At 35.1% G+C, this 19,671-nt stretch overlaps 1 protein-coding gene across 5 annotated transcripts in view; it reads left to right on the top strand.

The window, feature by feature from the left end:
* The window catches only part of GIN1 (gypsy retrotransposon integrase 1), an 88,671-nt gene that overhangs the window by 14,932 nt on the left and 54,068 nt on the right, over window positions 1–19,671 (top strand). For 3 of the 5 annotated variants that reach the window (XM_008683855.2, XM_040622037.1, XM_040622040.1), the window contains 6 exons: window positions 3,426–3,617; window positions 3,712–3,888; window positions 4,396–4,681; window positions 10,891–11,160; window positions 14,603–14,827; window positions 15,442–15,493. In XM_008683855.2, the coding sequence (XP_008682077.2) occupies window positions 3,426–3,617; window positions 3,712–3,888; window positions 4,396–4,681; window positions 10,891–11,160; window positions 14,603–14,827; window positions 15,442–15,479 (1,188 nt within the window). In that variant the 3' untranslated portion in view covers window positions 15,480–15,493. Of the gene's footprint in view, window positions 1–3,425; window positions 3,618–3,711; window positions 3,889–4,395; window positions 4,682–10,890; window positions 12,848–14,602; window positions 14,828–15,441; window positions 15,494–19,671 lie in introns of those variants that run through there. The other 2 variants (XM_040622038.1, XM_040622039.1) reach the window with 2 other exon arrangements.

Consider the following 19,671-nt stretch of genomic DNA (forward strand, 5'->3'; position numbering starts at 1 on the left):
GAATGAATAATGCAAATGAAGACCGTTTTACCTAAAAAACAAAAATGGTACTAATACTTTTTCTCTGGGGAATTGACTAAACATTCCAGATATTACATTATAGGGTGGTAGAATTTCTCTCATCTAGGATTGCTGAGGCATGTAGTCAAGAATAGTTGCCTTGAAGAGACATCCTGACCCATAGCCAAGTTCATAGGAGCAAGCAGTAAAATTATTGCATTAAAGCTGAGACTTGAATGTGTTCTGTAACTACCACATAATCTTGCCTGCCTTTACTGACACAGCAATGGTCAAAATGAGGTGTATGAAATAATCTAGCTTATGGGATAACAATGCTAGAACTTTTGCTTATATTTCTTTTTTATCTAATAAATAAGAAAGAAAGGAAGTTTTGCTAATAATGTATACAGATGATTAATAGCATCCCGGATCGACAAGGCAGATGATTGTACATCACACTTGATATATGAAGGTATCTTGAGAAAAGTAAGATCCACAACATATAAGAGGTCTACAGTAGTCGCCTTGCTCATTCTTGGTTTTCAGTAGTAGTTGCGTTTCTGAATATTATCTAGTTTTCACCAAACTACTCCTCATGGAATAGCCAGGTGGCTTAAGTTTCTTACAGTGAAAACAAGGTAATACTAATAATGCTATCACCTATCAACCACAAGAAAATGATAGAGCTGACACTTCTACTTAACTTCTGGTACTAGTTCTTTTATAGGTACATTAATCAGATGAAAACAAATAAGAACTAATTATATCTGATAGGATATTGGTCACCAAAATTCAAAATATCAAGATGCTGATTTGAAATACTGATTTGCTTCCACCATAACTAATGAAAAGCCTCGCCCTAAGTGCATATAGTGCTTAGAGATAAAAATAATGACAGTTATGAAGCTTATGAATCACCAGTTTTTCCGGTTTTTTAAAGTCATGTGATAATCTAGGACTTTGGAAATTTTACCAAAGGTAACAATAAATGTTTATAAGCCTCTTCTGTGAAGTTTAATAGCATAAACTTAAAAATCACAGATGATTGAGAAAATTTGTTCTTTTTGCTGTGATTGTAAATGGCTTAAATATTAGCATAATGGTGACAAAATGAAATGTTTTCTTTTGTCAGCAAACACATACCAAACACTGCTAAAGTGTTGAAATAAGAGTAGAATGTTACAGTGTGGATGCATGCAGTGTGTATGTATTACACAGTTGGATAAAAATACAGATGTTTCAATAAAATGAATGAACTTTTTGTAAATTTCTGAAAGAAAAAATAAACGTTTCCAAAGGAAAATCCACTTCTTTGATTTTAATAATAGGTCTTATGGAAAACCAAAATTGTAACAGCTAATAGAATGTCTGGTTTGATGGGAGAAAAAAGGATCTGGGGTTAGAATTTCAGGCTGGCATCTCACAAATGAATTCACTGGATCATTCCTAGGCAACCTCTTGAAACAAAGAAGTTGTTTGACCCTTTTCCAGAGATCAGTCATTTAAAAGCATTGATTATGACCTCAGATTGAGGATGACCCAAATGACACCAATTCTCTGAGATTTCTCTTTTTGTTTTTAAGATTTTATCTTTAAGTAATCTCTATACCCAACGTGGGGCTTGAACTTACAACCCCAAGATCAAGAGTCGCATGCTGTACCCCTTGAGCCAGGCAGGTGCCCCTCTAGGATTTTTTTTTTTTTGATACCTTTTTAAGTACTTTTGACTTAAAAGATTAAAAGGAGGGGTGCCTGGGTGTCGCAGTTGGTTAAGCATCCCACTCTTGGTTTCAGCTCAGGTCGTGATCTCATGATCGTGGGATCAGCCCCGCATGAAGCTCTGCACTCAGCACAGTCTGCTTGGGATTCTCTCCCTCTTCTCCCCTCCCCCAAGTGGTACTCTCTCGCTCTCTCTCTCAAAAAATAAATCTTTTTTAAAAAAAAGATAAAAAGGAGGCAGCCTAAATTAGTACGTATATCAGCTAGGAACTGTATTAGCTGCAAGTAAGAGAACTCCTCTCCTGCACAATATATAAATTCCAAAAGGTAAAAGAAGGCCGAGCTGTCTAAGGTTGGAAGGGTAACCTGAATGTCTTTGGAAACCCATGCTTCTAGTTTTCTGTTCCACCATCTTTGAGATGTGACTTTCAGTCTTATGTTCACAATGTGGCTGCCAGAGCCCATGCCATAGAAATCTATATTTCAGACAGAAAGAATGGGGAAGACAATAGACAAAAATACCTAGTAGCAGCTGAGTCTACCCAACAACTTTTTTTTTTTTTTAAAGATTTTATTTATTTATTCGACAGAGATAGAGACAGCCAGCGAGAGAGGGAACACAAGCAGGGGGAGTGGGAGAGGAAGAAGCAGGCTCATAGCAGAAGAGCCTGAAGTGGGGCTCGATCCCAGATCGCCGGGATCACGCCCTGAGCCGAAGGCAGACGCTTAACTGCTGTGCCACCCAGGCGCCCCTACCCAACAACTTTTAAAAGCCCAACAGCTTCCACTTACATCTTTTTGACCAAAACTGTATCACATGACTACTCCTTCCTTAAAAGGGAGCTTGGGAAATGTGGTTTTGGTTTTGGTGGGTTTTTTATTAGCTTTACCTTTTTAGTTACTGTGACAGTACTTGTCTTCTTACAATTAGGCAACAAGAATACAATCTTTTAAAAGACAAGTTTTATTAACCAAAAGTTTACCCAGTTAAAAATAATACGAAAAAATAGTTTGAGGCGTAAGGTAGGAAAAATAAGTTATTTTACATTTTATAGACTTACTGTTAGAAGTTTTCTAAACTCATTTTGACTTTTTTAGGGCCTGCAGATAATAAATAACCACAAAAATAATAGTAACATTACAAGTTATAAAGTGCTTAATATTTGCCAGTAACTGTTTTAGGTACTTTACAAACATCTACTGATATAATTCTCAAAAGGGTCCTGCGTAGGATTTTTCTCATTTTACAGATGAGGAAACTGAGTACACAGAACAGTTACTTGCCAAAGTCACGTAACTGGATTAACTGGATTATGTGACCTGGTGTGTGGTTGAGAAATTGTCTGCGGAAATAAAATGTTATATGAACTCGGAGTTGTGTTAAATTCTGGTCTTCCATTTCTTTACCGTATGTTTGGCAAGGCACTTTGCCTCCCAGAGCTTCTTATCTTTAAAATGGGGTTAAGGAGAGCACATGATTGTTGTAAGGTATAATGACAGTAATGTAAAGCATCTCGTGTATCGACCAGTAGATAGGAAGGACTCAGGAAATGGTAATTGCTGTTTTAAATACAGTGTGTATGTTTTTATATAGAATCGGTATGGTTCAATCAAAAAGGCAAGATTCAGATTCTTTTGAAGCCTTTCAGTCAAGGGAAAAATAAACTATGAATTTTAAAGTGAACTTAGTTTTATATATTTTTCAGATCAATGTTGAACTGTGTGGATTGTTTGGCACAAAGCAAATTGTAATTTCTCATACCTCCCAAACTGTTAATCCAACTGAAAGTACACCTGGCACAATCAAGGCATTTCTTTCTAAACACTGTGCTGACCACCCGAACAACTGGGATGATCACCTATCAGCCATTTCATTTGCCTTCAATGTAACTCACCTGGTATGTGTCTTTTCATAATTGTGTACCTTTGAGTTATGGCTGTTTCTTGGCTACATAATTTATTACAAACTGTTGTTCGTTTTCCTTAAAATAGGAGCCTCCTAAAAATACACCGTATTTCCAAATGTTTAATCGCAATCCTTATATGCCTGAGACTTCAGATGTTCTTCGTGGAGTGGATGGTGATGATACAAGCATGTTTGCCAAAATTCTAGGTGCAATTAAAGAAGCTGATAAAATAATGGACAATAAGACAAGTTCTGCAGGACAGGTGATTCTATTAATAGAAAACTCTATAAAAATCCATGAAGTAATTAAAAAAATTCCAGCACACACACACACACACACACACACACACACACACGATGCACACACGCACATATAGTGTACATATGATCTACTAAGCCAGATTTTTTTCTGTTAAATTCTGCTTTTGTCTTGATTACACAGTGTGCTTTATTAATTAAAAAATTCTGAGAGACAGTAATGGGAAAACCTTGTTCTTTGGAATCAAGGTGAGCTGAATTCATATTCCTGGTCTTATTGCTTTCCAGTTGTTTGATTTGGGCAAATTACTTAACCTGTCTCAGTTTAACTTGTAAAGTTGGGGTAATGATACTGATGTTGAAATACTGCTTTTAAGAATTAAATGGGATTCATGCCTGCTTTGCATTAGTATCTTAGTAAGTAACCATCTTGTTATTATCTGCATTTACCTTCAAGAAACTACAGCTCTTTCATCCCGTCGTTCTCTCTCTTTTTTATTTTGCTCTTGTAGATGGAGAACAACAATCCTGATGAACTAAATAAAAGCAAAATCATTGTTAAAAAGAAACCAAAGCAATTAAATCCATTTCATTTAAAAGTGGGTCATGAAGTTTTAAGACAAAGGAAAAATTGGTGGAAGGATGGTCGTTTCCAGTCTGAATGGGTTGGTCCTTGTGTCATAGACTATATTACGGAAAGTGGATGTGCTGTTCTGAGAGACAACACTGGGACTAGACTTAAAAGACCTATCAAAATGTCCCATCTTAAGCCCTATGTAAGAGAGTCCAGTGAACAAGGTAAGCATCTGTCACTTCTTTACATTTTTACTTTCTGTGAATGAGGAGGGAAGTTAAAAATAATGTAAGAATCTATGCCCAACCCAGCCCAAACCCCTTCTCTTAGTTAGGTTTTCTTTTCTCTTCTCATTTTTATAAAATGTGGTATAGTTTTAGACCTCAGGTATTCTGTTTTATTAGAATGACTCTTCTGAAACTGTCAGGCTTGTAAGAGATCTTATTCTGATTTCTAGTGTCCTTTTCACACATTTACCCCACAGTGTATATAGAAAATAACTAGACCTGTTTCACAGAAGGAAGAATTACGTCTTTTCTATTTTCACTTTCACAGTATTTTATTTGTCACTTTGTGTCTCAGTTTAGCATGAGAAAATATCAACTAAGATAAATGATGCCAAAACCGAACATACTATCCAGAATTCTGTTGTAAGATAAATGTACTAGGGAACTTTTAAAAAAGTGATTAATTTTTGGTGTTATGCCATAGTCAGGTTATGATAGATGCAGGGGAGGGTATAGAGTGGGGTGTAATCAGAATGCTGTAAGGTGCTATAAGAAGAGATGATAGCCTGATCAAGGTTATACTTGTCCCCAGATGTGGTTCTGAACAGTCAGAAGGATATCCTGATTTCTTTAACCTTTTCTTTCAGAGATTAAGAGATAAATGACATTTTGCTATGGCTTTCACATTAAATCCCACTTAATGGAGACTGTTTTATTCCGTCCTAGTTTAACCGCTCCCTAGAGTTTCTCTGGGGCGGATAACTGAGAGGGAGTGAATCGGTACCTCAACCAATTAATTTTGCTTTTCCTATAAAGAAAAATAAAGCATCAATATCATTTGAATATGAGTAACAATTAATGGAAGGTGAATTTAGTACATTTTTTAACAAGTGAGTTTTTTAAGAGGCTTAAGTGAGTGTTACAAGAGCAACAATAATAATACTAATTTTATTTTTTCAGGATTAAAAAGCCCTTGGGGGGTGCTCAGTAAATAGCTCAACTTTACTTCTGATCTGGATCCAAACTCTCAAGTTAAAAACTCTTAGTACCTTTCCTTCTGCTTGTGACAGCCTGATTGCTCTGTTAGTAAACTTACTTTGGACTGTTCTAATTCCGAAAGCTCACATTACCTTCATTCTCTTGGTTGAAAGATCGGCACATTCATTCATTGTACTTCTTCTCAGTACTGAGCTGCTCTTTGTGATTTATGTCTTATGTAAGGAAGCAGAAAAAAAAAAGATTATGCAGGTACGTGTTGTCCTTTCTTCTCTAGCAAGATTTTCTCCCTAACCTCAGCATTCAGGACTCACTGCCTTCTAATGGGTTAACCTTCCTTAATTAATACAAAATTTACATTTAAAATGTTGCTATATCAGGGTCTGCGTCAACATTTTGCAATTTGCTCTTGCCAAAGACTTTCTCAGAAAGGAGGCCAAGCATTTTGCTAGTCCTGCATATTTCAGAATCTAATTGAGTAGAACAGTCTAAACAGAGGCAGTCTAATTTTTCCCTCATGCTTGAATTCTCTGCAGATACTTCTTCCAGTAATATAAAGGAAATTGAAATATTAGTACTAGCGTACATGTAAGAAACTGAGGTGGTAGGATAAGATTGTTTTTTCTTGTTAACCAAAAGTAATGTGATCTGGCCATCCTGGAATCTGGTTCTTGATTACTATTTGTTCCTTATTTCGTGTTTCTTTTCTTTGTAGAAATAAAAAATAAATGTGATTTCTGCCATCTTTTTCTTCAGTGTCACATATTATCCTGAAAATCTTTACCTCAGAAGCTGATTTTAAAGAGCCCTTGAATTGAATGTAAAGCATACTAAATGTCTTTGAATGTCTTAAATCTTATTCTTTCATTTGACATAAATTTGGAAGAGGTATAGCCAAAAGAACTATGAATTTGCCTGTACTTGTCATTGCCACTCTTACCAGCCGTGAGATCTCGTAGCTGTTTTAAAGACTCACTGTCCAAAGTAGATAAGCTTCGGTTGCCAACTACTTATCCATTCTTATCTAGAACATCATGTAGAGGGAGCACATTCAGTACTAGGTCTACAATATTTCTCTTTGCTATTTTAAGCAGGCCTATGTCATTTTGTCTAGTTCAATGCCAGGTACTTTTTCAAGACTAATTATTTGTGTAAGTTTTATGACATACTGTAGTATCTTTTTGTAATTATAACATTCCCCACTGAAAACAAAAATATTACTGACTCATTATTCTATCCCATATAGATTTTGAGTAGTTTTATTGTTTTGTTTTGGATAGGAGTTGTGATAGATTTCTGTCCACTGATTGTCCTTCACAATTCCTGAGATGGTTTTCATTATTTTATAAGTTTCCTATTGGTGCCATAACAAATTACCATAAATTCAATGGTATAAAACATATGTCTTACAGTTAGAATAACTGTTAGAATAGCTTAGAATTCCAGAAGATAGGTCTTACTGAGCTAAAATCAGGCATTGACAGGGCTGTGTTCCTTTCCGGAGGCCTTAAAAAAGAACCTATTTCCTTGCCTTTTTGCCTTTTTCACCTTTTAGGGGCTGCCCACATTGCTTGGCTTCTCTCCTGCCTCTGTCTTCAAAGTCAGCAATGACAGGTAGAGTCCTCACATCACAGTCACTGCAGCCTTCTCTCTTCTTCCTCCTTCCACAGTTAAGGACCCTTGTCGTTGGGCCCACCTGGATAATGCAGGATAATCTCCCTGTTTTAGGGTCAGCTAGTTATCGGCCTTTAATTCCATCACTTCTCTAATTCTTTGTCATGTAAGGTAATGTATTTACAGGCTCCAGGGAGTTTAGTATATGAACATCTTTAGAGGCCCATTATTCTCCCTACATTCATGAAACAAAACAAATCTTAGTTCTTTATTATTAAGCCCATGATCTTTATTTCATTATTAATATAATTTATCCAAAGAGCCTCCCTTTGGACTCCTAGTTGTATAATCTCTAAACTGAGAGTCATTCAGTTCTCTATTGTTAGTATTGGCTATCTAGTATAGTGACAATCGTGTAATATCAAATTACAGTTGTTTTGTCATAAGAAAGGATGGATATACTAGTGTGGCAACGCATTCTAATAATTTTAGGATTATCAGGCCATATATAGCATTAGTCTGGTCACCTCTTTTCAGAATAAGAAATTTTAGTATCCAAAAACCGTGTACTTTATGTTTGACAAAATAAATTAATCCGAATCACTCTGACTTTTCTGAGACTTTAATTTTAACTTATTTTTCTCCTTAGAGAAGTTTAAAAATTTATTTCTTAATTTCATTTTTTTACTCCTTAAAACTACGTAAGGAAAAGTATGGCAAAACTGCTGATAACACCTTACCTCCACTTGTAAAAACCTAAAGGCTTAATTATTCAGTCTGGTCAAAACTGGAATCATGCTTTCATCAAACAAATGTCATAATGATAATTAAAATTAAATTAATAGAATAAAAAATAAAGTTTATCATGTAATATGACTGAATAGAAAAATGTTTTACTATGGTATGTTTACCTCTCTCTATCTTGGGGGCAAAAATTTATCTTGTTCTTCTTCATATCCCCAATTCAGGATTATCCTACATCAGTACTATCCAATAGATATATATAAAATGCAAAAATTATGTAGAAGTATAATTTTAAGTTTTCCAGTAACCACGTTAAAGTACAAAGAAATATATGAAAATAATTTTAATAATATATTTGATATAACCCAGTGTGTCTGATTATTATTTAATCATAAGTATAGGGTCTCAAACGTCTCTTTTCTGGTAATTTTTGGCAGTTTGTTTTGAAGTTAAAGAGCATTTCTGTTGGCTCTAGTAGATTTAGATCGTAGTAGGAGTTGAAACATATTTGACCTTTCTGAATGAATGAGAATTTGGGGGCTTTTTTCTACACAAACAAGGCTTGAAATCTCCAGAGTAATTTTCTGTTGCATATAAAATGATTTGTGTAGAATTTGCCAGGTATAGTTCTTGTTCTCTACAGTTTTATTACAATAGGTACTTTTTTTTAATTGGTAAATTTATCACTTATTTAAAAGAAAAAGTATGTGTATTGTATAAAGACATATACACACACACACATATATATATATATGACACATAGAAACTCTCCTCTTACAAACAAGTGAGGTTGATAAAGTCCATTTGTTTCAAAGTCTAGTGTAATTAAGAGGTGTTTAAGCTCAAGGTCTGTGAATGCATTTCCAGGACATCAGAGTGGCAACTTTTAAGAGCTTTACATCTATGCATATTTTCCCCTGGACATATTTTTCTAAAAGAGACATGCTTTATCTGTATTGGAAAAAAATGTTTGAAACTGAAAACTTCCTTCATCAAAGTTTTTAGCAAGGATCTTTAGAAATACCTTAAATCTATGGTATCTGCTGTCACCGATACTTTGCAGCAACGAGGAGGCTTTGAAACTATGGAATTCCTGTGGCTTATTTGAAAAATTTCATTAGCAATACCTTTATCATACCTAACCTTTTAAAGTTCTCTTATATATTAGTGTCTAGCCTTCTCCAGTATTACGAACCTAAGAGGGAAATGAACTTTGATGTTGAACCTCTAAGTAGCACATTCTGAAAGTATTTCAAATGTATTGATCATGTTTTTGCTTTCTTGCTGCTCTTGGGCAACAGCACTTCTCATGAGTTTGTATGATTTGGTTTTTATCTTTCAGAATTGTTCTCCTGTCCAGCAATTCACCCCATGCTAACGTACAAAAATCAGTTAGCCATACTTATGTTTTCATCAGAAATATGTATATCTTACCATCTTTTTCAATCTAATTACTACTTTTGCATGAATAAGAATTGGTGGGGTAAAACTTGGAAAACCTCTCAAAACTAAAATACCAAGTTATACTTTGCCTAATGAAGAACAGAACGGGCAAAACTAAATGTCCATACAAACCCAAGTCCACGTAGGCTGTCTGTGGGTAGAGAGCAGCATTTGATCTTTTTAAATTTTTAAATCAAAAGTTCTTAAATGTGTAAATTTATGGGATTGGAATAGGTTCAGTGAGGTTTTCACATATTAGTACAAGAATGGGTAGAATAGGATTGTGTTACAGGATTTATTAGGGAATTTATCTGCTCTGAGAAACTTTCCTGGATTTCTAATCTAATGGGCAATTAATCTTCCTTTTGCTATTTCTTGAACTTGAAATTTAAGGGCTCTTTAAGCTATTAAAATCTTAAAGAGAATCATTACTGTTTTGGGAGAAAGTCCAGAAAGAGAAGGCAGGGGTCCAGGAAGTTAATCATCTGTGGTAGTGGAGTTCCTTGTTGTAAAGAATTAAAATATTAGGTTGGGAGGAATCCTTTTATATACATTATCCTTTTTTTTTTTTTTATAAAGATGCTACTGCTTCGCCATCAGTTTAACATTCATATTAAGCATTTTTTTCCTGATAGTGATGATAAATTCGCTCAAAATAGAATAAAATGCTGACAAGGGAAATTCCTTGTCAGTATTTCAGTATGAATTTAGCTCCACCTTAAAAGTTCATGAGCATTTTGGTATTAAATTAGACTTAAGCTAAGCATTTTAAACTTCCTACTCACATATAAGCCTGCCTACTTACCTCTATCATATAAGCCTGATTCTAGTAACTGCCGTATAAGCCTGATGCTAGTAACTTCATCTTCATTTTAGTTTTTAATTTCAGATTATAAACAACTCGGTATTATTGTCCTAATTATAAACAACTTGGCGTTGTTGTACTAATATGGAGTCTATGAAGATTAAAGTTACAAATGTAACTATTTAATTTGTTAAATATCTTTCAATATCCCATTAATTGACTCAGAAGGCCTTGAAAAAGCATATCAAGCCTATCATCATCAAAAATAGAGTTTTATAACTTTGCTTTTAATCTTTACAATAATCTTCAGCTACTTCTGCCCCCTCACACATATCTGCCAAAGACAGGTAAAATGAACAGGAAAAGTTGGCTCTTTTAAAATCTTTGATCTTTCCTGAATTCTATATATATGAACTGTCAAATGTATGTATCATTTTATTCATCCTTTTACTTGTATATTTATTCAGTAGATAGGAGAACCCATGAGAAGTTAACTGTATAGTTAATTTTTATTACTTGGGATTTTACATTTAACATTGTTTAATTCTAAAATGATGTTTAATTGTAATTCTAAAAGGTGAATTTATGATGTTTCTTCTTTCAGACAGTCTTTATCTCTTACAAGGTTCAGTAGTGGCAGATCATGACTACATCGGATTGCCTGAAATTCCAGTTGGAGCATACCAAGCAAATATTCTGGTAGAAGATGCAACTATTGGCGTAGTCGATAATGAATTACTCACATCAAGCAAAGATCGTGAACTATTAGAATTTAGAAATGCTAAAATCTCTCCATTGATAGAAGATCATAGCACTCTTGAAAAGCAGACTTTCAGTCTGTTGGACTCTTCAAACCAAGTCCTTGAATATTTAAGTTAGTAAATATCAAAATTCATTTAAAGTGCTTGTTTAGAAAGTATAATTCCTTGAATCTTTATCTTTTCCATTTAAAAAAAGTTGTATAGAAGTGTCTTGACACGCTCTGAATGACTAAATCCTGAAGGTTTATTTTATAACTATTAATTTATGTAAGCTTGTGTCATGTTTGAATGTCAGTACGTATATATAAAGGCAAAGGAAGCATATAATATATGGAATTCACCTTTTCTTATGGAAATAGAATAGGCAAAGCATGATTGCTTCTGAGGAAGGAAACTAAATTCCAGCTCTAGACTGTCAAATCTTTCTCTGGTATTGGTACCATGTTTTCAGTTTAATTTTTTTTTTTTTTTGGAGTATTTCTCCCCTTTAAAAAATAAGTTTGAACTACCTAGAATGGGATTAATAAATATTTATTCAACTATAACAATGAATTAAGTGCAACTTGTTTCTATGTCATTGGAACTTTTAAAATTAATATTTTAGGGAAGAATTTAGAGTTGTTTAATGGGCTCTTATAGGATATTGATAATTTCACCTTCTAGGTTCAGAATTTGTATCTGAATCTATATATTTTGGTTTGAAAACATTTGTGCATTCCACAATATATATTAAAGTCAAAAGCACCCATTAATAAGATTTTTTTCTGCAATCTTAAGTAAATAATAATAAAATAACTAGTATCAGGGATTTTAAACTATAAAGTATGATATTTATAAATTTATTCAACAAATATTTATTATAAAGCCCTTTGAAGAATACTGTGGGAAAGTTAAAGGGTGAGTTAGATGTGTGCCTCATCTTCATAATAGGCGTACAGTCTGGTAAGGATTACAGGCCATATAAGCTATGTATACACAAGTTAGAGATTACATGCTAAATTCCATTAGAGAAAAACAAATAATACACCTAGGGAGTCAAAAAAGAGAGAAGTTACTTCTAGATAGAAAACTTAGGTTTATGCTTAGAAGGATCATTTGAGTTTGACCTTGAAGAATGCACAGGGTGTGACGAGAGGATACAAAAGAATTAGGGGAAGAAAAATGAACGGCGATATAAAAGTAATGTAGTGATTCACAGAAAGCTTTTTGTTGTCTGCAGTACCTCAGGTGTAAGGTGAAGTAGTAAGATTTGGGAAAATAAAGCTGAAAAAGGAACTAGGAAACCTAATGGAGGGCTTTGAATACTGTAATGGATTGAATTGTGCACCTCCAAATTCCTGTGTTGAAGTCCTAAACTAGTACTTCAGAATGTAACCTCATGTGGAAATAGGGTCATTGCACATGTAAACATTAGTTAAGATGCGGTCATACTGGAGTAGAATGGGGTCCTAATCTAATATGACTGATGTCCTTATAAAAGGAAGAAATTTGGACATAGACTCAAGGACAATGCCTTGTGAAGAAGAAGACAGGGATTGGGGTGATTGTTCTACAAGCCAAGCAATGCCAAAGATTACCATCAAACCACCTGGGACTAAGGAAGAGGCATAGAACAGATTCTTCCTCACAGCCCTCAGAAGGAATCATCCCTGTCAACACCTTCATCTCAGATTTGTAGCTTCCAGAACTGTGAGGCAATAACTAACCTTTTTTATAAGCAACCCAGTTTGTGGTACAGCAGCCCTAGCAAAGTAATACAATACCTGGCTAAATTTTTTTTTATTTTCTGAGTGTTTTTGAAGGTTTTTGTTGGTTTTAGTTTTGCGGTTTTTACTTTTTTTTTTTTTTTAACGTAAGCTCTACACCCAACATGGGGCTTTTGAACTCAATACCCCAAATGAAGAGAGTTCCATGCTCCACCAACTGAGTCAGCCAGGAGCCTCTATTCGTTTTCGTATAGGGAAGTGTCATGATCAGAACTACATTTTAGGAAGTTTAATCTGACAGCTAATAGAGGAAGAGAGGATGAAAGAATGGGGATTTGTTAATACGATTTTGCAGTGATGATGAGTAATAGGAACCTAAACTGTGCTGGTATAATTATTAATGAATAGAGCATACCTTAAGATCTACAGAATATCTCACATTTTATCAACCATACTAAACAGTGCTATGATACTGAAAATGGAGATCTGAGATATTGCAATTACTCATTTAAGAAGAAAGATTAAATTATGTTTCACGTAGGCTAAAGGATAAACGATTGGAGGAAAAGAATATCTATCTGGGGCTTTATCTTATACCATAGACCAAGTAAATTCCAGGTAGGATTCCAGAAAGAAACCTTAAGAAAGCATAGTTGTCCCAAATAGTGATACCTGTTATGTTCCCATCAGCAGACCAAAGTTCATGATGGAGTCATATTGGACCCCCGATGGTAAATATAATTGTTGAAGTGTCCTTTTCTTAGCTCAAATGAAGTGCCTTTCCTTCAATAATCATCTCATTCAAAATCAGTCTCTTCTTTATTTTAAGAGGGTAATTAGTAATGAGTCATTTTATAATTACAATTTCTAAGCACTTTTTAAAAATTCTGCCCCAAATAATTTCTGATCGAACAGATCTTTATCCTGTGTGCATAGATTATGGTGGACTACGCAATGCTGTTGTGTTTACAGATGACCCCCAAATCTTAGTGACTAAACACAATGAAACTTTATTTCTTTGCCACATTCTTGGTTCATTAAGGGTTTGTCTGTTTGTATCCTCCAAGATGTAGGCTAATAGAGCCTCACCTATAGAATACACCAGCCACCACGGCAAGGGGAGAATGTGGTGAACGCAGCGCTAGCTATGCAAAGACTTGCCATCATGTTATGTACAACCTTCCTACTCAAATTGTAGTGGTCGAACCTAGTCATACTCTGCTAACGGGTACAGTTTTCTTTTTGTGGCAATGGTACAAAAGTATTAATGTTAGTGATGTTAGTTGCATAACTGAAAATACTAAAATCCACTGAATTGTACAGTAAAAAAGGATGAATTTTATGAGAGTTACATCTCAATAAAATTATTATAAAAAGAGTCTAAACCAGAGCTTAAAAAAAATACTAGCCACATATCCATACCTAACACCAAAGGATAGGCAAGTACAGTCCTACTATATTCCTGGAAGGAGGAAAACCGAAATAGTGGTAGATAACGGTAATAGCTGCTGTACTTACCTTTGTTTACAAATTCTGCTGTAGGCCATTTTGATGAATCATTTTTACTTCCTGATAAATAGCCAATACAAGCTATTCAGATAAGCTGCTGATTTTGTTACTGAAATCTCGGGATTCTAATGTAGAGATTCCAAGTACAGATTGTAAGTAAGCAAATATATACACACACACACACAAAATCAACAAATTATATACACACATGGTCTTGTCTCTAATGTCTGCAGGGCCCTGTCAGTGAAAATAGAGGCCCCCATACTATATACCTAAATAATCAGAAGTTATAAATCGCACTAACAAACTGTTCCTACCTTGACAAACATGCCTTCTTAAGGTTCCCGAATTCCTGGACTCCTCAAGCCCTGCACTAATGAGTGGCCAAGCAGGGAGAGATGGACTCAGAGAGCCCTCTTTATCCCAGTGCCATCTTCTCTCAAGGACAACCCAGCCCAACTCCTGCAGATGCGCTGCTTGAGCAGTTCAGACCTTTGGAATGTGCTCTCCAGCTTCATCTGCCCTTCTGAGACTGACCGGGAAGGCCTTGGAAGAGGTTCTCCAGGTGAGGAGGGGCATGTCCCTGGGCTCTGTGGTCTTCTCACCCTGTAGGGAGGGACATATGCTGGAGTGGGACAGAGCCTAGTTCGTAGGCAAATCCCTCTCGCCTGGATTTCAGGGAGATTTTCTAGAAGTATATAATAAAATTTTGACAGAATTCCAGAAATGTCTTTATGAGGTTTTGTGTGCCACCTTGTGGTATTTTTATGAACACTTAAAAACATGATATGGTAGAAAATAGAGATGCTGAGCGACAATAAAAGAGAAATATATTTTAAATGAGAATAATATCTAGGCTTGAAAGGTTGTCTTTAAATATCATGATTAACATTTCCAGTGTAAAATTTTCTTACGTGACTGTCTAAAAACAAAGCAACTTGCCAAGGTTTATAAAAGATGACTTAATACATATTTAGCTATGGGATTCACTCATACACAAAAAAGATATGTATTAAATGTCTGCTCTGCTCCAAGTGCTGTTCTGGCACTGAGGTTATATTAGTGAGAAAAATCCCTGCCCTCCTAGAGCTTACATTCCAATAGGATAGTAAATACTACGCATAGTTCTTAATCAATACATTTCTTTACTTACATCCAATCTTAAAATCTTATTGGTAGCCTTTTGCACAGACATCTTGTTGGGATCCCTCTGTTGAGCCGTGAGAAAAAAGTAAGTATTCTCTTCTGCTTATTTTTGACTGCATAGAAAGTTGTAACAGTGTTTTGTTCACACATCTGAAAAGGACTGTGCCACTTCCAATGGGAGTTTCTAACTAGTATAATTAAGAATTAAAAGAAAAAAATAAGCATTTAAAAAGCAAACTAATTTCAAACTTTTGTTTCCTACAAGTGCATTTATTGTTTAGTGGGAAATGCTAGCCTTGTGCAGTGTTAACAATTAATGTTAGGCAGGCAAAGATCAATTCAGTGCCATCAAATTAAAAAGTATCTTAATTGGTAGCTTGGCCTAAGCTTGAGGCCCAGGCCAAATGACTCTTTTGCTTCCTCTAATCAATCCCTCAGTGTTCTCCTCACCCCCTCTCTTCCTTATGCCTGTTAATGCTACTTCCTTTGTGTACCCACCCACAACTTGTTTAGAAGCTAAGTGGCACTGGGACCAGGGGACTTGCCGTATCTGACCACCTCATTGTCCAAACTTTGGAGGTCCTTGTGAGGAATACACCAGAGAACCAATTATTTGGCCTGGTGGGTAGCTGTTGGAGACCAGATAGCCAATGACAACTTCATTCCTCTCCCCTACATCCCAAGGAAGCCTCTGTTAGTTCTGAAAGGCCTCAGGAATTGAAGTGGAGAATGGAGGAGAAACTAAAGAGAAGGGAGTCTGACTTTAATCCTTGCCCTGTACCATTTTCAAATAGTGATGGAGAGAAAAATACTAAATGGAATGGTTCTCTTTCTCCAATATTGTGTCTTTCTATTGCATCATAATACAAATCTATAGTCTCTGAACTTCTGAGCAGTATTTTGTTCTGGGTTTTGCTCTTTTTATTTAGAGTTTCATCCTTACAAATATATAGATATATTACTCATTTTTCAATTTTATGTGTTAAATAAACAATGATAAAACGATCGTAGTGATGGTTTACGTGACTTGGTCATAGCTAGAAGTAAATCGGTGGCAAATCTGCCTAGTCTTTCAGAATAGGGCTTAGAGGGACGCCTGGGTAGCGCAGTCGTTAGGCTCCTGCCTTTGGCTCAGGGCGTGATCCCGGCGTTCCGGGATCGAGTCCCACATCGGGCTCCTCTGCTGGGAGCCTGCTTCTTCCTCTCCCACTCCCTCTGCTTGTGTTCCCTCTCTCGCTGGCTGTCTATCTCTGTCAAATAAATAAATAAAAAATCTTCAAAAAAAAAAAAAAGAATAGGGCTTAGAGTCAGACCTCTGTTAAGCCATACCCATTACAAATTATGTTTAATAATCACTGATTTTACCTGAGGTAATTAATATGTTATGGTTTGAAGAGGTAATGACTTCTTTTTATGTAATGTAAAAAAAACTATAAAATCCAGAAAAAAATATAAAACTCATAATTCAAAAAAAATTAAAAAATAAAAACTTATAATTCAACATACAAAATGACAACTCAATTTAAAAATATGCAGAGGGGAGGTGCCTGAGTGGCTCAGTCAGTTAAGCGTCTGCCTTTGGCTCAGGTCATAATCCCAGGGTCCTGAGATTGAGCTCCGCATGAGCCCCTGCACTGGGCTGTCTGCTCCACAGGGAGCCTGCTTCTCCCTCTCCCTCTGCCTTCCACTCCCCCTGCTTGTGTGCACTCTCTCTCTCTATCAAATAAATAAAATCTTAAAAAAATACGTGCAGGGGACTCGATTACGCATTTCTCCAAAGAAGATATACAAATGGCCAAAAAGCACAGGAAAAGATGCTCAACATCATTAGTGATTAGGGAAAAGCAAATCAAAACCACAATGAGATATCACTTCATATCTAGAGTGGCTGTAATATTTTTTAATGGAAAATAGCAAGTATTGATGAGAATGTAGACAAATTAGAATCCTTGTACATTGCTGATAGGAATGTAAAATGGTGCAGTCACTGAGGGAAACAGTCTGGCTGTTCTTCAAAAAGCTAGACAGAATTACCACATGACCCAGTAATTTCACTCCTAGGTATATAACCAAAAGAATTGAAAGCTGGGACTGGAGGAGATATTTGTACACCAATGTTTATTGCAGCATTATTCACAATGGCCAAAAGATGGAAGCAACCCAAGAATTCATCAACAAGTGGATGGATGAACAAAATGTGGTATACACATACAATGGAATATTATTTAGCCATCAAAAAGAATGAAGTTCTGAATAATGTTACATCATTGACCATTGAAGGCATTATTCTAAATGAGATAAGTCAAACAAAAAGGACAAATATTATATGATTTCACTTAATGAAATTTAAGAATAGGCAAATTTATAGAGACAGTAGATTAGTAGTTACCAGGGCCTAGGGGAGGGGGAAAGGAGAGTTAACGGTTATTGATTACAAAGTTTCTGTTTGAAGTGATGAAAACATGTTGGAAATAGACAGTGGTGATGGTTGCACAGCATTGTGAATGTGATTAATGTCACTGAATGGCAGACTTCAAATGGTTAAAATGGCAACTTGTATATTATATATATATATTTTTTTTTACCATAATTTACCATAAAGTTAATAATATAATATACCAAAAATTATTAAGGTATTCACTTTAACCGGGTAGATTTTATGCTATGTGAATTATGTCTCATCAAAGTTGTTTAAAAAGATTTGTGAGATGCAGCTTAAATTGTCCTTAGAGGAAAATTTATGACTTAGGTGCTTATATAAAAAATAAGGGTTATAAAGTAATGAGCTAAGCATCTAATTTAATGTGATATAAGAAGAACAAGTGAATAAGCCTAAAGAAAATAGAACAATTGAAATCACGAGGATAATAGAAATTAATGGAATAGAAAATGAACATATAATGACATGAACTGAAGCAAGAGTTAGCAATTCTCCCAAGAAAAAATAAACCTAGGGAATTTATAAATAAACACTACTGTGTGGTAAAAAGAGTCAGAACCTGATATGAGGCATATATTTAAAAGATAGAAGATATTATAGCTTTGTTTCAATAAACTTGAAACCTTAACAAAATGGATAAATTAAAAAAAAATGAGTCCCTGAACTCTACCTCTGAAATTAATAATAAACTGTGTGTTAATTCATTGAATTAAAATAAAATAAAGTTTAAAAAATAAAAAATACAAAGATCTTAAAGAATTAAAAAAAAAAAACTGAATACAGTGACAATGTGCATTATGACTAATTGAGTAGATCCCAAAAATTAAAGGTTGATTTAGTGTGAGGAAAGCAATTCCTTTAATTAATGGCTGCATTTCTAAGAGACATGGCAAGAAAGAGATGAAACACAAATAACTGAAGGAAGTTTAAGGAACAGTTTAAAGAAGGATTAATGGAACCCGTAAGGCATAGTTGGACATCCCTTTGGTGACCGGAAGCCTCTAGGAATGAAAGGGCAAGGAGAGGAAATGCTTAGTGAGAGATGGAAATATGGAAGAGGGTTTAACCATCAGTATTTGTAGCCATAGGAGAATGCATCTTCTGCCAGAACCATAACAAGTCATTCCTTTGACCAATGAGGGCTACCACTCTCCCATCTCCTGCTATTGCCTCTCATTTGTCAGTCTCCATGAAAAGCCAGTGGCAAGAGAGCTTGGGGATGCAAGCAGTAAAAAGAAGCCTTGTAGGGAATAGAGCAGTAAAGGATAAGGAATGGATTTGGGGTGTTCACTTTGAGAATAGCTGGCTAAACAATATGATCAAAGGTAAAAAGAAAAGTTGTATAATCATCTAGTTGGTCAACTTCTGCAAAAGGCTAACTAGATAGTAAATATTTTTAACTTTGCTGGCCATAGAACTACACATTTTTGCCATTGTAGTGTGAAAGCAGCCATATGTACTAAACAAGTGTGTGTGGCTGTTTTCCAGTAAAGCTTTATTTTTTAAAAAATGTGGGCTGGATTTGGCCTTTGGGGACATTAGTTTTTAGACCCTGAATCTAGTAGATGCACAAAAAATATTTGCTGAATATTAACATCCAATTGAAATTTAAAACAAAAACAACAAGAAACTCTTGGCAAACTCAAAAGAGCATTTCCTTATCCCAATATATTATCTGTTATTAAGAAAAAATCCTCTAGTAAACTTTATACTTAAGAAAACATTGGAAGTATTCTCTTTAAGACCATGAACAAAACAGGTGTTACTGAAATTGTATGAGGTGCTTTAGCCAGCATATTAGGGCAAGAGAAGAGAAAGAAAAG

The sequence above is a fragment of the Ursus maritimus genome, unplaced genomic scaffold, assembly GCF_017311325.1.
Source record: "Ursus maritimus isolate PB19 unplaced genomic scaffold, ASM1731132v1 scaffold_5, whole genome shotgun sequence".
In the NCBI taxonomy this organism is placed as follows: Eukaryota; Metazoa; Chordata; class Mammalia; order Carnivora; family Ursidae; genus Ursus; species Ursus maritimus.